At 33.4% G+C, this 18,633-nt stretch overlaps 1 protein-coding gene across 1 annotated transcript in view; it reads left to right on the top strand.

Moving 5' to 3' along the window:
- The window catches only part of LOC142974264 (proton-coupled amino acid transporter-like protein pathetic), a 57,098-nt gene extending 38,732 nt beyond the window's left edge, over positions 1-18,366 (top strand). Inside the window, exons 2-10 of the mRNA XM_076116467.1 lie at positions 1,131-1,194; positions 2,552-2,668; positions 3,732-3,882; positions 9,008-9,129; positions 9,360-9,444; positions 10,375-10,619; positions 11,738-11,950; positions 14,235-14,404; positions 15,396-18,366. Coding sequence (XP_075972582.1) covers positions 1,142-1,194; positions 2,552-2,668; positions 3,732-3,882; positions 9,008-9,129; positions 9,360-9,444; positions 10,375-10,619; positions 11,738-11,950; positions 14,235-14,404; positions 15,396-15,703 — 1,464 coding nt within the window. The 5' untranslated portion in view covers positions 1,131-1,141 and the 3' untranslated portion in view covers positions 15,704-18,366. The remainder of the gene's footprint in view (positions 1-1,130; positions 1,195-2,551; positions 2,669-3,731; positions 3,883-9,007; positions 9,130-9,359; positions 9,445-10,374; positions 10,620-11,737; positions 11,951-14,234; positions 14,405-15,395) is intronic.
- Positions 18,367-18,633: the final 267 nt, after the last annotated feature.

Below are 18,633 nucleotides of genomic sequence, written 5' to 3'. Positions count from 1 at the left end.
ATTTTTATCTAAGACTAGCTGACCCGCGCAACTTCGCTTGCGTCACATAAGAAAGAATGAAAAAAAAGTCCCCGTTTTTGTAACATTTTTCGTTGCTACACTCCGCTCCTAATGGCCGTAGCGTGATGTTACATAGCCTAAAGCCTTCCTCGATAAATGGTCTATCTAACACTGAAAGAATTTTTCAAATCGGACCAGTAGTTCCTGAGATTAGCGCGTTCAAACAAACAAACAAACAAACAAACAATCAAACAAACAAACTCTTCAGCTTTATAATATTAGTATAGATGACATCTTTGAAAAATATTTAATACATGTATAACAAAAACGTGATCTGTAACATTATATTTTAAAGCGTTCTTGACTATACAATAACATACGGTCCTACATAAACTAAAACCACTAACATAAATCAAACAAGCCTCACGAATCCATCAAAACAATATCCCAGCTGTCCTTTACGTCAAAAGGTCAATGCACCCGAGACGTGACAATCTCGTCATGCTAAGAAACGTCACGGACCAACGTCAGTACGACAACCGGAACAACGTGACCGCTCACGAAATGAGACGAACTAATATTGTTAGCGTAAGGGAAATTGAGTTGACTTTGGAATTTAGTTATGCGTTAAGCATGATAATATAAGTTATAAATAAACTTTGTTACTTGATGAGACAAAGCATTTGCTTTTATGCTATTTTAAACATAGATGCACGTTTTATCGGTCCTGATTATTACAAAACACGCTATTACGAAAAGGGCTAAAAACTCTTAAAGGAGTTCAAGACAAGATTCAAGGCCTGAATTTTACTAACACGGTTGACTTTACAATGTTTCACAATTAAAGAATAGAATGTTGTACTAATAAAGACAGTTCATAAGCCACAGCTTATATAAGTAGTTACGAATTTCCTACCAAAAATCATAAATTAATTTACTAGAACAATAAACTTGTAAACCAAATATTTCAGAAATCTCAAAAGTCCAGACATTATAACAAGAAATGTTGTCTAACAGCCTTTATGAACAAAAACCAGACAGCTAACGAAACACAAAAGGCTCGGTTTTCAGCCGAAATACAAACAATTTACTTGCAGACTAGTTAGTTAATGTTCGTTTGTTTTTTACAGAAGCCGACAACATGGGCAGCGATGAGAAAAAAGGCAGCATTGTGCTGGAGAACTTCAACTCGACGTAAGTTTCATATAACATTATATTTTATGTTACCATTTGTATTAAACATCGTATATAATATTGTCTTACTTTCATTACAGTAATAGACTCTACGATCGTTAAAAGGGTCGTTCTATTTTTTTTTTCTTAAAATAATTAGTTCAGTTACATATAGATTTTACGTTAAATAAGTATGTAACGTGACATTTATATGTAAATGAAAGACAACGTTAATTATTATTATCAATTCAATATATTTGTTTAATAACACACTTGGTAGCGTGGCGAGCCGAAGTTTTATAATATTTCATAAGCATAGTTCGCCATATATTTTTATATACATACAATTGTATACTGTACAGTCTGGACTCCTAAATCCTTGAATGAAATTAATAAGTTGGAAGTAAAACCTTGTCAATTTAGGCCAAAAGAACAAACTTCTGAAGTCTGAAGTTGACGACGTGAACAAAAAAGTTTAAACGTAAGAACGTGCCTAGAACAAAAAGTAGCTTTAAAATATTTACAAGTTTTACTCATAACAAAACAAAAGCCGAGTTTTCTTAATATTCGCGCTAAATAGTACTCAAATAAGAGCAATTTTGCTAGAAAGGTTAAGGAATTTTAAGTCTAAATCGTGTATTTCTTCAAAGTCTATGCCGCCTGGTCGAATGTTATTTACAGTCTAATAACTTCGTTGAAGTAAATATTTTCGGGGTAAAAATATTTTATATAAATATCCGATATTTTCTGAGTTACATCTCTATTTAACTTACCTTTCTGCAAGTACGTTCAGTAGCTTTTGTCTGAAAAAGTAACAACCATGCATACATACATCCATCGTCAGCAACATAAGTATTTATAATAATAAATTGTATGTCCACAAATCTCCCGCTATCTCCTTATTAAATAAGTATTGTTATAAATTTTTTCAACGAGAAACTTAAATATATTTTTATTGAAATGATTACGGTGTACAACAGTAAAACTTTTATTACTTCAGGCCACTTTCCTTGAGAGAAAGTAGCGTATTAAGTATTAAATCTGATATCAAGGTTCATAAAATGAATTTTTTGATGCACGTAATGACAATATTATTACCATACCAATAATGTTCTTTCAGCATCAGAAAGGTTTATAAAAACACAAATAAAATACAAAGTAATTCATTTTAAGTTCAACAGATAAACAATTCCAAATCGTCTTAAAAAGCGTGTTTAATGTATTTCATTATCAAATGTCATTCTGAAATGAAATCCAGGCACAATTCCCTTTCAGTCATACCTACAAAACATGTTTTAGGTTCGCTAATATACCTAAATACACCGAAAAACCTGACCTATTTTCAAAAAACGTCGACTAATTTTACTGTTATTTTCAGGGCAAACCTCGCGTCAAATCCAGGTTTCCAATCGACTTTAAGCCTGGGATCAAAAGAAGTGATTAACGAGAAAGCCTACAATCCATTTGAACATAGAAGAGTGGAACATCCAAACTCGTAAGTAATATTCATTTTTTGTTATGTACGGTTAGTTAGTTATAGTTTCTGTTTTGAATACTAGTAAATGCTTTTCGCAATTTCCCGGGTCTTTTTATTTTATTGTTTTGATTGAGTGCAAGAGGTATTAACAATGATATAATTTTAACGCCATTTTGAACTGTATAAAGGGCCCAAAGGAAAAGGTATTTTGCCCATAGCCAGTTGCACTTACCGGTCGGTAAGCCATCTGTGGGTTAAACAACCGCAACTCTCGGGCGGCTTGGACAACTTTGACACTAGGTCGAACATTAACCATACGACAAACAAACAAAAGTCATCTTAATACATTGAATTTATTACGTATTTGTGCCTAAATATTGTTAAACGGCTAACACGCAACTGTTACGACTAGGGCATCTAATCACCACTAAAAATGTATTTATTACGTAAGTCAAAGAAATAATATTTTTTTACCTGAAAATAAGTTGGTCTAACAATTCATCTCAAGGTCGTAGACTAGTTGTGTAACGAAGACGTCACAAACAGACAGACAGTCGGATTGACTTCAATGAATAGTAATACAGGAAATTGTGCTATTGTATGTCTTCACAAAGTGTAACTGTTGATTGATTTCTAATGAAACTAGGCTGGGCATTGTAGTTCTAGGTAGTATTGATGCAAAAAATAAACTAGATTCTGCCTTGAGATTCCTTCTTGAATAGAATGTAACATTTAATCAATATAGTACTGAAGAAACTATGAAATTTTTGAATTACTTCTCTCAGTGAATCGTGATGACGCCTATTCGCGGTTTAACTATTGGGTTTACTGTAGAAAACAAAAGGACGCTCTAAGCAGAAAGCACTTCAAGTCAAACAAAAACCACCCCTGCGTAGTCTTAGTCGTACACAATTAGTTCAGTCGTAATTAATTCTAGCATTTTCCTAATTTCTTGCATTATTGTGTTTTTGAATATTTTTGGCACTTTACAAATAAAAATATAGCGTAGAGAGCTGTATAAAGCCTAATAAAATACTGACCATTTAATATGCCAAGCAATAAAATTATTATCCTTTTCCAGGACAATAGGATCATTGGTGCATCTCCTGAAGTCTTCCCTTGGCTCCGGTATCCTGGCTATGCCGGCAGCCTTCAAGAATGCTGGTCTTGCAGCTGGAGCCATCGGTACCATTGTCGTCGGATTTATTTGTACACATTGCGTTTATGTATTGGTGAGTACTTATTTGATATTTTATTTATTACTGTCCCACTACCCGGAGCAGTAACGCGGACGTCTGCAATCAATGTAATCACTCTGAGAAACAGCCATTCAGCTTTACTACACCACCACCTACCATCTTAACCACATGTATTGCAACCGTCGTTATCGTGATATATACACTAGAGGTACAGGTGGAGGATTCTCTAGCAGCATCGGCTAGCTATCGGGAATTTTTGTATGAAAATCTAATCAGCGCCTGTAGCGGACGCCTTAGCAACTAATTTTGCGGTACATTATAAATGTCAAACTTTCGATACTCTTTAATACTGGCGGTAAAGAATATTGTCTTTTTAGTTTACCACGCTAGTTAAATGCAGCCTTGCATTCTTTAGAACTGTTATTCTCAAACCAGCTCGATTTTATTTTTACTCCATTCATAAAGTGGCATAAAATTTTTATGTGCCTTATTTTATATTTAATTCTGGTAATAAACTTTAGAGATAATAATAGATCACCTTGACCTACAATATGATCACGGACATAAAAATAGATTAATTTGACCACTACCAAATGTCTTAATATTTGACATTATGACGGCCGTATCAAACTGTTACGTTCAATATTATACCATCAAAGATTGATTAATAATTCTAACAAAAATGCAATCTTTAAGTAACCAAACAACACAATAAACATACTCTTTTTATAAGAAACACAAAAATATTTTCATAGGGTACGTAAACTTCTTAGTATATTTCTTTTAAATTCTGCATAATATATTAAAATTTTATATACATACTTATCCTGTATGTTATAAATATCCACCTAATCAAGTGAGCTACTTATATGTTTGACAACCTCATTTTTTTCCAAAATACGAATTACCTAATTTGTCAATTCTTAGAATCAGTTGCTATGCAATTTAAATGTCAGGGTTCTATTCAAGGTAACTCGCGTAGTTGATGGACTAACCACATTGGAATGCAAATTCTTTAGATTTACTTCCTAGTTTTAATAGTATTACTATGGAACTACGGATTTTAGCTATATTTGGTATTTTAACGCAGACTATGGAGGAATATTCGCGTGATACGTTAGGAAAATAGAGTACAATAAAAATAGGTAACAAAATAATTATTATTCCCGCAAATACATTAAATGCAAAACTTTCTTGCAAAAGCTACTTAATTACTTTAATTACAGCAATATAGTCTCAAAATAATACATACATAAGCAAAAGGTAATTCACCTGTATGTCATAATACAATATCTACACGAACAAAGCTGCAAACAACAGCTAGAGCAAAATACAGCAAAAAGATTTAAACTAAATATATTATTATTATTTTTTCCCTTAAATCCAACCGAGATATTGACCAACGTAACTATTGTCCACACATCATCAACTTGAATGATATACACTATACATGTCAATAAAGAAACAATGACAAGCAATCACTTTATTTCTCACGTTTGAATAAAGACGTATACTTATAAGGCAGGCTGTATATAACCAAGGCTATGTGTACTTGATTTGCAACGCACACAACAGATTACATCTATTAATCAATCGTGACTCGTGATTTACTTTATTAGTGTTTATCGGTGTTTGTCTGTTTGCTTGTTTGTTCCGTATGCTTGTATCAAATGCAGTATTCAATCAAACAGATCTTTGACACATGTTACGTCAAATAAATCAATATCATGGGACAACTCAAACACGGTCATTTGTTTCTAAAATAAGCAGAGCTTGTACTATGGTAACCAAATAACTGACAAACATACTTCTAAATACATACTTAAATAGATAAATAAACGACAAATTTTGTATGTGTATAAAATTAGACGTCTTTGGCAGGTAATTGTACAACGCAGACCTTTTTATACAATAATAGAATGAGTAAATAAAGAAAATATTTTATTGTAAACGCCTGTCATAATAATAGCTGCAATATTAAGGATGAAAGATAAAAAATCGATTTTTTATGTTTAACTTCTGTAAAGTCGCGTGACAAATAAAGCTACTTATATTTAACTAACTGACCCGCGCAACTTCGTTTGCGTCACATAAGAGAGAATGGGTCATAATTTTCCCCGTTTTTGTAACATTTTTTGCTGGTACTCTGCTCCTATTGGTCGTAGCGTGATGAAATATAGCCTATAACCTTTCTCGATAAAAAAAGCTACCTAACACTGATTTTTTTTTTATCGGACTAGTAGTTCCTAAGATTAGCGCGTTCAAACAAACAAACAACCTCTTCAGCTTTATAATATTAGTATAGATTTCCTTAGAGTCATGTGAATCACGAACTGAACGTGGCAACGAGGAACTCTGTCATCATCACCTTGACTTATTGAGACCTTCGCATTGATCAGCATATACTACACTGTATAGCATTGATTACTGATTTCCGTAGTTGTAAATTGATTTTTAATAAAGTAGGCAAATTAATTTGCCGACTGGTTAAGGCCCATACATTCCTTCAAGTAAGTATCGCAAAACAAAACCCTTGTGGGTGTAATATTAACAAAAATGTATCTAAATAACAGTTCTTTTGTCTCTCTTGTTATGTAAACAAGGTGCCTTTTTAAAGACTCACGTAACTAATAATTAAATAGTTTTATATAAAATTATTTAGCAGTGTGGCATCTACTTAACACTTGTACCATTTGGACTATTAGGAAGGAGGGTAATTCACTGCAAAACAGCACATTTTAAGTTGATGAATTAACTCTGATTTTATTAATACATAAATATAATAATCATATTAAAGAAGCACGCTCTAACTATAAATCCTTTGTCATCGGTAGTAAAGTGCTTAAACTTCTGATATAAGGAAATCTATTATCCCTAGTAAAGTATAGGCTAAACTTTACGAGCAGTAAAACGTAGGAGCAAGCGAGCTCATAAAAAGATTGTCTTCATTCCAACTTGGGTTCACCAATATTCTATCAACATGAGCTTTTAAGTATATTGGTAAAGTTCTCCTACTCTTTTCTAGTTTTAAGACCATATTTCAGTTGTGGCCGATAAGAAACTATTTCATGAAAATTATAGTGCCAGAAAATTTATCAAAACTACTTCCGAAATTCCATCTAAAAAGATCTGAGAAATATTTTATTCAAGTGGTACCGAGCTTCTAATTTGTTAATAAATTGTAAGATATTATTTCAATAATTGCAAACTTGTGGATTTCCCAAAAAAAATATTTGTTAAAACGCTGGTCTAATGACAAGTGACAATAACTATTAATCCTTTGACCACCACGGTCGGCTATACTCGACAAATCAGAAACTGCTCACGACGCTTTCGTCGGCAAATTTCGACAAAAATGTAGCGTCGTGAGCACTTTCTGATTTGTCGAGCATAGCCGACCGTGGCGGTCAAAGGATTAAAACCTACGGTTTGTATAAAATAATACTGCATGAAAAAACATTTCGAAGCCTTTAATCACTTCTGAATACGTACCCAATAGCTTATAGGGTGAAATTGAGGCAGCTGTTTTCATACATTTGGTTTGACCTATCGGATAGAGTAACGTAATTACCGAAACTTTACAAACATAACTTCGGCTTCCCTTTAAATGTAACACTTATCTAACGTAAAGCCTCATTCTAATATCGCCCACGGGCTATTTAAAGTACATTATCGTATTCATATTAAAGTTGCGAAGGAAAAGTTTTGTTTGTTTGGGCCTCATCCCGAAATAAGCCCACCTGTTTTGTAAACAGCCACGTAATAAATGAGTAGGTACCTTTTATTATCTTTACTGAAGTATACCGAGTTACTAGACGGTCAGTAAACGATTGGACGGTTAAGTAGCCTAAGTGCGAACTTTTCGATGATTGGTGACTGATAAGATTATTATTGGTATTATAGCTTGTTGAAAGTTAATGTGAGCTAGAATTATAGTAGACAGATTCTTTACTACTATCGAAAATCGACAATCAAGTAGCTATCGAAAAATGTTCTATGAAAATCTGAGCAGCGCCTCTAGCGGACATCGTAGAAACTATTTTTCACTACAGATGTTATAGCAATGCGCAGGCTTTTAAGAGGCTTGACCCATTTGAAATTACTCGAATCACTATCACGGCAAAGTAGTAACTGTGAACTTAATTTAATTCAAATAGAAAATTATTCTAGATTTACATTACTGTTCAGAACTTTTTCGAACTATTTTACTTTTTACGTTTTCTCCAACTTTACAAACGTAATTTTTTGCACAAGGTTGAATATTTGTGCGAATCTTATTGTTTTTAAATGCCGTCGCAATTTTTTTATTGTGCTTTGATAAAATGCTTAAGGAGAAAGTGCTAAATACTGAAGTAAGAAAGAGTTAAAATACTTTCGCATCAAATGTACACGTGTGGGTATATTATGAAAAGTGACACAAATAATTCCATATACTTTTATGAATAAAAACTTCTCTCGTTTATTGCATACTTTTGTGATCTATAAAAATATGAAGTTATCAAAGTTATTTTGATATTTTTATGTTTTCGGTTGTACTTTTGTTTCAAAATTTCACCATAAAGCTGTTCGTCTACTGCGTTAGAATTGGAGCGTACAGAACGTAAAGATTTATTGCTTTGTATAAATTTCTATGGTACTGCGACCACTGTATTGGCATTTTGGCGCCGTAGACATTAATATAAAATAACAAATGCGAAGTACCTAGTTATTTTTTTTTTATTTAAAGATAAGACTAACAATTGTTCTTGTGTCGCGGGGACTTCTTCAAACATACAAACAATGGACACAAAGTACAACCAGACCCAAAACAATTATTTGTGGTTCGCACAAATAATTATCCCGTGTGGGATTCGAGCCGACGACCTCTCGACGCAATGGTAACGGCGTTATACCACTGCGCCACGGAGGCAGTCAATATCCCCGATACATACTTATACAAAGTCCCCGACCCATACTGGACCAGCCTAGAAGACTTAAGGCCCTCGCTCTAAATAAAAATCCTCGCTCATTCTGGAATTAAATTATTAAATTTTGCCCGGCGATGGGATTTGTAGATTAAATTTGCCTATTGAAGTACGTTTTTGTATTCAAAATCACCATTTTTTAATTGTTTTATATTGTTAGTACTAGTACTAATATTCAAAATTTATCAATTCAGGTGAAAACATCACAAGAAGTATGTGTGGACGCCAAGAAGCCTTCCATGGGTTTTGCAGAGACTTGCGGTGCAGCCTTCGAGTATGGACCTAAGAGATTAAGGCCTTGGGCCAATTTTGCAAGGTAATAACAGTCAGTAGAAATAACTTATTGTTAAATTATGTTTATGTCTATTTGAGTAACGCTATTCCATTCTATAACCATTTTTCTTACATTTCGTTGGTTTCATGTTTATGAAATATCCCTATCTTATATGTTTTTTGGTAAGATATTGTTACTTTGATTCGCTGTAATTATAAGTCTTTTTTAATTATGAAACGTTTTAAAAACGCAATATTTTTTTAACTTTTCAGGACTTTCATAGATTATGCAATGACATGCACATATTTGGCGGCACTCTGTGTCTACATCGTGTTTATAGCTGAGAATTTCAAAGAGGTAAGTCTTAATTAATTAATTTTGATCCACTGATTATATAAGCGTAAAAAAATACCGATTTAAAATACATTACGAAGGTACTAAAAGGTCAAATAAAATAAAAGTTATCGAACCTTTTTCCTATTGAGAAGCCTGCAACTTAAGAATTGGGAGTTGATATAATCCTCACAATCTTTTCCTTCGCTTATATTTATACAGTCATTGCTAGTATAAAGATAAATCAACCAATAACTGACAACTTAAGTGTTTTCTAAGAATAGATAAATAAAACGCATTTAAAGATATTATAATATAATAATTATGTGCGATTAATCAATAACATACACAATTAATCTTGACCTAGCCTTTTAAGAAACTGTACATAATCAATAAGCACACCTCATATAATAAACCATACAAGTTATATTACATAATATTACCTACTTTTGACGTCAGAGTAATTCATGTTATTTTCAACACATTTTGTGCTACACTATTTCTAAAAATAATCTACAATGGAATAATAAACTATTACGTTTCTGTCATGGTATAAAAATACGAGAATAAGTTAGTTGTTGCTGACAGGAATGACGTCATATTTGTTTACAACAGTATTTTGAGTATGACAGATGTTACCGGTGATCATGAGATCTCGGATTCGATTTCCGGGTCTGACAAAGGGACATTCGCCTTTTCTAATTAAGAATATTCTGGGATCCTGTCCCGGAATTCGGTAATGTGCATAAATAGCAATACGCTCGCCCCTTATTACATGGGACTAACATTGTTAATGGCGAAACATGGGTATGTTACATCGTATACCTCTAACAGGGTTAATGTATGTGTAGGCTTAGCTAGAATTAGCCCGATGACAATGAATGATAAAATATAATAAACATGCACTACACCCATTTATTCTTTGTTTATATTTTTTTCATTAACTTGTTCCAGGTGTTAGACGTATACATGCCAGAATACAAGCTATCAGTAGAAGCGTACTGTGCACTGACACTAGTACCGCTAGTGCTGATATGTCAGATCCGTAACCTCAAGTACCTGGTACCATTCTCAGCCATAGCCAACGTGTTCCTCGTGATCTGCTTCGCGATTACTATGTATTATATCTTCAGTGGACTGCCCAAGCCTGAAGGAAGGGAGGTGGTTGCTAGTGTGACGCAATGGCCTTTGTTTATCAGGTAAGAATTTAAACCTTAGTCTATTGTTTGATGTCCTAAAATGGTGTTTGTCATTCAAAACTGCCACTTTAGATGCCGTGCTAGTCTTATCTATGGAAGTCTTAAAATGTAAAAGGTGTGTAAAAAGGACTTAGTTGCAGTTATTCGGAGGCATAACTATTCAGTTTGACATTGTATAATCACGGGGCAAGACAAGTTTTGTATTCCCTTATCTTCAGTAAATAATAAAAACTGAATCAATTTAGAAAATATAGAAATTGAAACTGAATATTTAAATAACATCAAAGAATTTAGAAACCCGGTTGCAATAACAAAAGTAATCCCTGGCAACTAAATAAAACCGCGAACAGCTAATTAACTTTGCACGGAGCTAAGTATTTTTTCTTCATTGAGTCAGCAAAGTTGTATACTCTTTTTTTAATATTAGCATTTTTACTGTACTGTCTCCATTGTAATTTTATTTATGATTGCTAGTATGTTTGTGTTTTAGACATAAAAAAAATTACATAGACAGACAATGTAAAAGACGCCCTAATTTTTCCATAGGTCTTTAATAAATAACATTTTATTCGAGATACCTACTTCCAGTAACAAGAAGTCTAACAAATTGACATTGTCGTTATGTATTGTCTTTATTTTCAACAGTCTAAGATTTAATTAGATCCAATTACTGGGAACTTGGGACAGATTCAGCAGATTTTAGTGACAATTTGTATTCAAAACAGACAATTTGTTGGAGTACAAAGCTAGTTGTGATCAAGCTGATTACAGTCAAGAGACGAAACCTAATTATTTGTTTGGTGCCTGAAACTTTAAATTAATTATTATATTATTTCCGAAATAAGACCATGACATGTATTTTCCTATCAAGATTATGATCTACGCTAGCTAGGATTTCTTGAAAAGAACTTCCAAAAGGTCCTTTAAGCATTTTTTTTCCTTTTGTTTTAATTCGCGAGTCTCTCAATGCTGGGTAAGGGTCTCCTTTCAAACGCTTCAGAGTTAGACCTCGACCTTACCACGCTGGCCAAGTGCAGGTTGCAGACTCCTTGTCGCCAAAAAGTCATATAATAGTTAACTTTATTATCTTTTATTTTATAATAAATTTATCTTTCTAGTACCGTAATCTTCGCAATGGAAGGCATCGGTGTGGTGATGCCGGTTGAAAACGAGATGGCGAAACCGCAGCAGTTCCTCGGCTGTCCCGGAGTATTGAACGTGGCTATGACCATCGTCATCTCATTGTACGGCATTGTTGGGTTCTTTGGTTACATGAAGTACGGAGACGATGTTCGAGGAAGTGTGACCTTGAATCTGCCTCAGGATGAACTGTGAGTATTTAGAAATTGATATTTTATTAAAATGTTTTTTCGGAATCCGAAGCGGTATTTTTCAGTAAAATAAATCTTATATCTATACCTATATCATAACTGCAGGAATTGCAATGTCTTCAACGGGTTTTAATGAATTTTGAAACTAGGATTGTTTAGAGCCTGCATTAACACTTGATACTTTTTACCCCTAAAAACCTTTTTGTGCGAACGAAGTTGCGAGAGAAGCTCAACTATTATCATTGTTCTTATTGATATCGCAATATACCAAATAACAAAAATTGTCTCTTCGAAAATCTGATATAAATTTATTTGATAATGAAGATAATATATAGGGTACGTCTCCTTTTACTGTAACAAGGCTTATAATAACATATTTATATATTTGAGTTATATTTAGTTCTCATGTGAAAAGGTAATGCCACCAAAAACATTCTGTAAAAACCTCAAGTCTCGCCGTAAAAAGTGGTGAGATCTATATAATACCAAGTCGATTAATCTATTTAGTCTCTACTTAAAGGACCTTCTGTCTTAAGTTATTACGTATGTTATTATCATGCCAATTTAAAAAAAAATACCTTTAAAACAAATAGACCGACCTGGCCATCGCATGATTTGATTATTAGTTTGTATCACACTACACAGCACGACGAGAAGTTAATGCTCCTGAAATCTTAATGGCGAATTTGTGTTTTCTTGCGATGACCAAGTCGATCTATTTGTTTTAAAGGTATATTTTTTTTAAATTGGCATGATAATAACATACGTAATAACTTAAGACAGAAGGTCCTTTAAGTAGAGACTAAATAGATTAATCGACTTGGTATTATATAGATCTCACCACTTTTTACGGCGAGACTTGAGGTTTTTACAGAATGTTTTTGGTGGCATCTCACTTCTTTTTGTAGAGCGAACATAAGTCCAATTTGTATGGAAAGACGTTTTTTTTTTCATAATTCAACATATTTTCCTATGGGAATGTTGTTCAGTTTCATGGGCTAAACACTCTTACCCACCCTATACCCCCTCCCGTTATGCCTCATATAGTAGGTGCCTATTTACACCTATTTATTTTATTTTCTACAGTAATAATAATTCATTAACTGCAAATGTAACCTTGTAATCTTATACATTTATATGGGATTACAAAGTTACTGTTGCAGTTGGTGTATTTAGAAAACTGGACCGAAATTAGAAAATATTAAATTTTTCCCATGATTAAGACACTAAACCCTATTTGTATTCTAAATTTTAAGCTTCTAAGTCTGCTAGAAGTACCTTAGACTTTTGATGATCGGTGAGTCAGTGAGTCAGTGAATCAGTGAGTGACAAAATTCAAAATTTTAACAAGTTGTCATTCTTAAACTACTGGTTCAAATTGACTGAAATTTTAAATATATCGTGTTTATACAATGACTGATTAGTTGCTGAAAATCCAGGCTTCTTGTTTTATCCACAACGAAATTATAGGGGTGTCAAAAATAGCCCGAATTGCTTCGAGAAAAGGATGTTACGGCCGTGCCGCTTTTTTTTTGCTCGACTTGCGGGGGCACTTCCGTGCCCCCAGATACACGTGTAATACCTTACTGTTAGTACCCTAGTCTTATATAACAGCCGCTAACACAAATATTTAGTGAAATTGAATTTCTGCGTATACTAGTATATACAAAAAGAAATCATAGTATCCAAGGTAAAATAGAGAATATTTTTCCCTTTTACCCGAAATTGAATTCAATAAACTAGAACCTTTTTTTAGTTTCGTAAATTGGTGTCCATACAATATTTTTGAGGAAATTTTCTAGACACTATTCCTATGTAGATCTACCTTCGTCATTTAACTGACAGACTGTATATTTGAATGTAAAAAGTTTTAAGATATGTTTAGGTTAAAGGTTATATCACTCAAATTTACCCTACTTTGTTCTTTGACAATTATAAATAGTGGACTGGACATTTAGTCTCACCAGATAAGGTAAAATAATAAATCGACAGACCTGCTTTACCTGCTGCCAAGGATGAATATGACAGGGTAAAATTGAAAGGGTGAAAATTTACTCCAATCCAGCCGCAGGCTAAATGCCGGCCCGAATATGTTTTAAACAAGCCTTAGCGTGAATAAATGGTAATCGCAACCATCAATTTAGGCTTCTCAGGTCTTGGAAAATAGACAAAAAAAAATGTTTTTTGACACAGTGCGTATCCTGACAGGCGTTTTTCTTTATTGGACTTCTCAAAGAATAGTAATTCAGATAATTTTCTAATCTCGTCTTTCCATTTATTACAGTCTCGCCCAAAGTGCCAAGATCCTCATGGCTCTGGCGATCCTGTTCACCTACAGTCTTCAGTTCTACGTGCCCATGGAGATGATCTGGAGACAGCTGCACACGAAGATCGCTGTGAGATACCACAATATCACCCAGATCCTGATCAGAACTGCTGCTGTTGTTGGTTCAGGTAAGATTTTTTTCCTATTTCGTCAAGAACAACAGTATTAATTATTTCAAGAAATAATTAATAGTTTGTTTAATAATATTAGGCGATGAAAATAATAAAACAATAAAGTTTTGTCACGTCGTGTGCTTTATTCTTATCACCCCGTATCATATTTAAATTTAAAAAAAAAACTTGTTCCACGATTAATGTGTGTAGGCTACTTTAAGGCGACTGTATTAGATTATAATAATCGAAGGATGTTTGAACACCATAGTTTAATCATTATTTAGAATTTTACTTTATTCTCTAGTGGGACACCAACTTAAATATTTATGGGACTAGATTTACTATAGGAACCGGTCATAAAAATATACAAAATCACTTTATAATATTGTCTTTAAGTTTACGGGCACAGGAATAGCTACAAAATGATGCTTTGTAAAGTACTGGGTAACATCTGTTGCTTTGTCCCAGATCTCATAAAACGCTACTTTGACGACAATATGGCACTAGATAATAATATTGCATAATAAAATGTGATATTCTCTAGCTCGAAATTTATGCTATCCAGAATATTAGATACAGAATAGAACACAAAGACTAGAATTTACTTTCGAACAGAAAATGAAATTGCTAACCTAATTACCCTGCCTAATTGACACCCACCGCGAAATTAAAACTCGTAGTACAAAACAACTTTTCTGGGTAAAATTACATTTGGGTATCAAAATAGAGTATCAAATTTGCAAAATGTCTTTTTCTATCAAATTTATCTTGACTAGACCTTATTCATAATTCATTAGATGAGATATCCTCAAAAAAAGACGCGTCTTTTCAATTTGATTACGACATTTTACAATATCAACTAAAATTATTTAAATTGCATATGTAGAGATAGTGTATTACATACATACATAGAATTATGCCTTCTTCCAATAGGGCTAGGCAGAAACCAGAGAAAAATAAATAAATAATAATTACTCATAACAAAATTATTTTTTCTTCCCAACAGTTGCCCTCGCAGCCGCCTTCCCCGACCTGGAGCTCTTCATCAACCTCTGCGGTGCCATCTTTTTATCCAGTTTAGGGTTATTGACCCCTGCTATCGTCGACACCGTGCACAAATGGGACAGGGGCCTAGGACCTTTCAACTGGATCCTTTACAAGAACATCTTCATTGCCATGATCTCCCTCATTGCCCTCTTCGCCGGTTCGTACGTGTCTATCTACAGTATGATTGAGAAGTTCAATATGACGCCTGTTTTAGAAATGACGGCAAATGTTACGGCTGTGTCTTTGAATGATACGTTGAGCGTATGAATTTTGACTTGAAGGCGCTTTTTTGAGATGTATTTTTGGATAAACTCATTACACTCGTAACTCGTTGCTCGTTTAATATTTCTAAAACTAAAATATTCGCAGTCAATGATCATAATATTGCTCTACCAATTTGAATATTGACTTCTTGACGTTCGTTGATCAATATGAGTTGTGGTTTCATACTTACTCTCAGTTATAAAAAAGTAAGCAATGCTTGACCGCGTTAATTCCAAAACCATATTACATTTTAGTGTTATATATTATAGTTATAGTTAGATATTGAACCTGTATCCCTTGACAGGTATCATCAAGTTTTTGAGTTCGTTTATCCAAAAAATACGTTTTCTAATAAACGCCTACATAAAGTGGTTGATCCATGACATTTAGTTAAAATTCAATAAGTTGATTATCACAGGGGCATGTAAAAAACTGCCGTTTAAAATATTCTTCTAAAGACTACTACACACATGCCGGCGGCAATGCCGCCGGGTTCATGCCGAGCGGCTATGCCGCCGACAATACGAGCCGCCGGCACAAGCCGCACAAAGCCGTCAAGCATCATTCCTGCCTGCTCGAATGCCAGGCACGAACTGAGCCGCGTAACCCGCCGGCACACCCCGGCGGCCATGCCGGCGGTTCCTTTGTGCAGCTAAGCCGGCGGCTTTGTATGCCGCCGGGTGCACTGCGGCTTGGCCGGCGGCTTACCCGGCGGCCCTGCCGCCGGCACTGTGTGTAGGAGCCTTAAAAGATCCGTCCAATGGAATTGGAGTTTGCAAAATTTTATAAAAGATGTATTTTACAAACGTTTTATTATAAGTAGTCTAATGGACTATAAACTCACTAATTAGGTTGTGATTTTTAATTACAAAAACGCCTTTATATTTATAAAGAGAGCTCGGCTGAGAAAATATTACAGTATCTATACTAATAATATGAAAAGAGTTTGTTTGTTTAACGCGCTTATCTCAGAAACTACTTGTCCGAATTAAGAAAAAAGTGTTAAATAATCCATTCACGGAGGAAGGCTATAGGCTAACTAGGTTATATAACATCAGAGCTGCAAACTAAAATCAGTGTAAGCAACGTCGCCGGCGGCAGTTAGTTTAGAATAATAGAAAATCTATCCAGACTATTTAACAGTTTTACGTCAAAAGAATATTAAACCTTAATTCTTTATCTGAAAGAATCTAGATTATTCTAATTTTCTTAATTTATTCAGAGAGGCTAAGTTAGGCACTTTTCCAGTTACCGGGCTCTCTTTCAAATTAGTATTAGTCTTTTATTTAATTATTTTGAAACTCTCAACTAACGAATTCATGTTAAGGTTTAATATTATGTTTAAAGATAGTGTTCATGAGCCTGTATTCCCTATGGCATGTTACTGTATTGTCTTAAAGTGCCCAAATGAAACACTTTGGTACTTATATGCCACATTTGGTATTTAGAAAATGGACATTGCTTTTATGTGACTACTGAAGTTTGTATTTTGTTAACTTTATTAGTATGTTTCATGAATTTCGTGAAATTGAAAATGAAATTCGTCATTTTAGTTTATACCCTATTATCTTTATAGTTAAATGTGTCTTTCCTGCTTTTATATTTCCTACTTTAGTTTTTTTTTTATGTTACTTGTCTACTATGAGACACTTATTTCTTTATTTCCTTTTACCGGCACTTATTATAGATCCATAAATAACATTATTTCATAGTTCGTACTACGTAACTGTAGTTACCAATAGATTACAATAGTTAAGCTATCAATAACAAAAATGCCATGTTTTGACTTATTTAAGAATAGCATAATATTAGAGTTAAGTTTATTTTATAAGTATATTTTTGTAAGATTTACAATTCATAATAACTTTTTTTGTACGAATATTATCAGTACAGTCGCGCGCAGAGATAATAAAACACTCCTGTTAAGATCAGCTGTCTAGGAACTAGAGATTATAATTTGAAGATATTTAAAAATGATACCAATATTTACAAAAGTTCATTACTTGCGTTCAACATTGCACTTTAAAAAATGGACTTGCTGAATATATTTGATGGTATGTTTGTAAGCGACTGTACATAGTATGACCAAAAGTATTTCGTCACTATGAAATCTGATTAAGGAAGAAGCAGGACTTTTATTTTTGTATTCTATTATCTGCAAGGCCTTTATGTTGAAAACAGCAAACCAAATTAATAAATTATAAAGCTACTTATAATCACAGAAAAAGTACACTATAATATTATGTTTTAACAAGTAATCTTGAATACATATTTGTTTCCAATAATAAAAAAGACATTTTACCCCTTAAATAACTGTATCAGCGTGTACTTTGTGAAAAATCAGTCATGACTATTGGTTTTATGAGCTAAGGTTTTTCCCTCACAATAAAATAATATTTACTATTAGGTCGTATTTTTGGTTTTCTGACTTCAATTATAAGGTACTTTATCATAAAGCCTTGAGGTGAATTTTGAACATTTATAGCTTTGTACAATCCGTCCTCAAAAATTGAGATATTTTGAGTACAATTAGATTGTAAAACTAAATAAAAAATATTTTTACTTGTTTAGTTTTAAATATGTGAAAAATGAAATGTGATATCACTAATTTTAACAACTTAGATGTAAGTGACACTAAAATGTAAGATAATAAAGAGTAAGTAACAATTTTACTTTACGTTTTTTATTTCTCACGTTTATTTTCCGCAGCGAAACTAATCTCTAAATTGATAACAAGGGGTTTTCTTTTGATAACTTGGTATTAAATGAATCTAAACAATATTTAAAGTAAGGAAACACATAGGTTCAATATTACATTTTTTGTGTTGTTAGTGCAGTCAGGAGCATACATATATTTACATCATATTAAACCACCACTGGCATCATGGAGCGCGGTGGTCGTAGGTTTACGATGGTTCTATCAATTGTTTAAA

This window comes from Anticarsia gemmatalis, chromosome 7 (assembly GCF_050436995.1).
Source record: "Anticarsia gemmatalis isolate Benzon Research Colony breed Stoneville strain chromosome 7, ilAntGemm2 primary, whole genome shotgun sequence".
NCBI classification, from domain to species: Eukaryota; Metazoa; Arthropoda; class Insecta; order Lepidoptera; family Erebidae; genus Anticarsia; species Anticarsia gemmatalis.
This window is presented reverse-complemented; position numbering and strand designations above follow the sequence as displayed.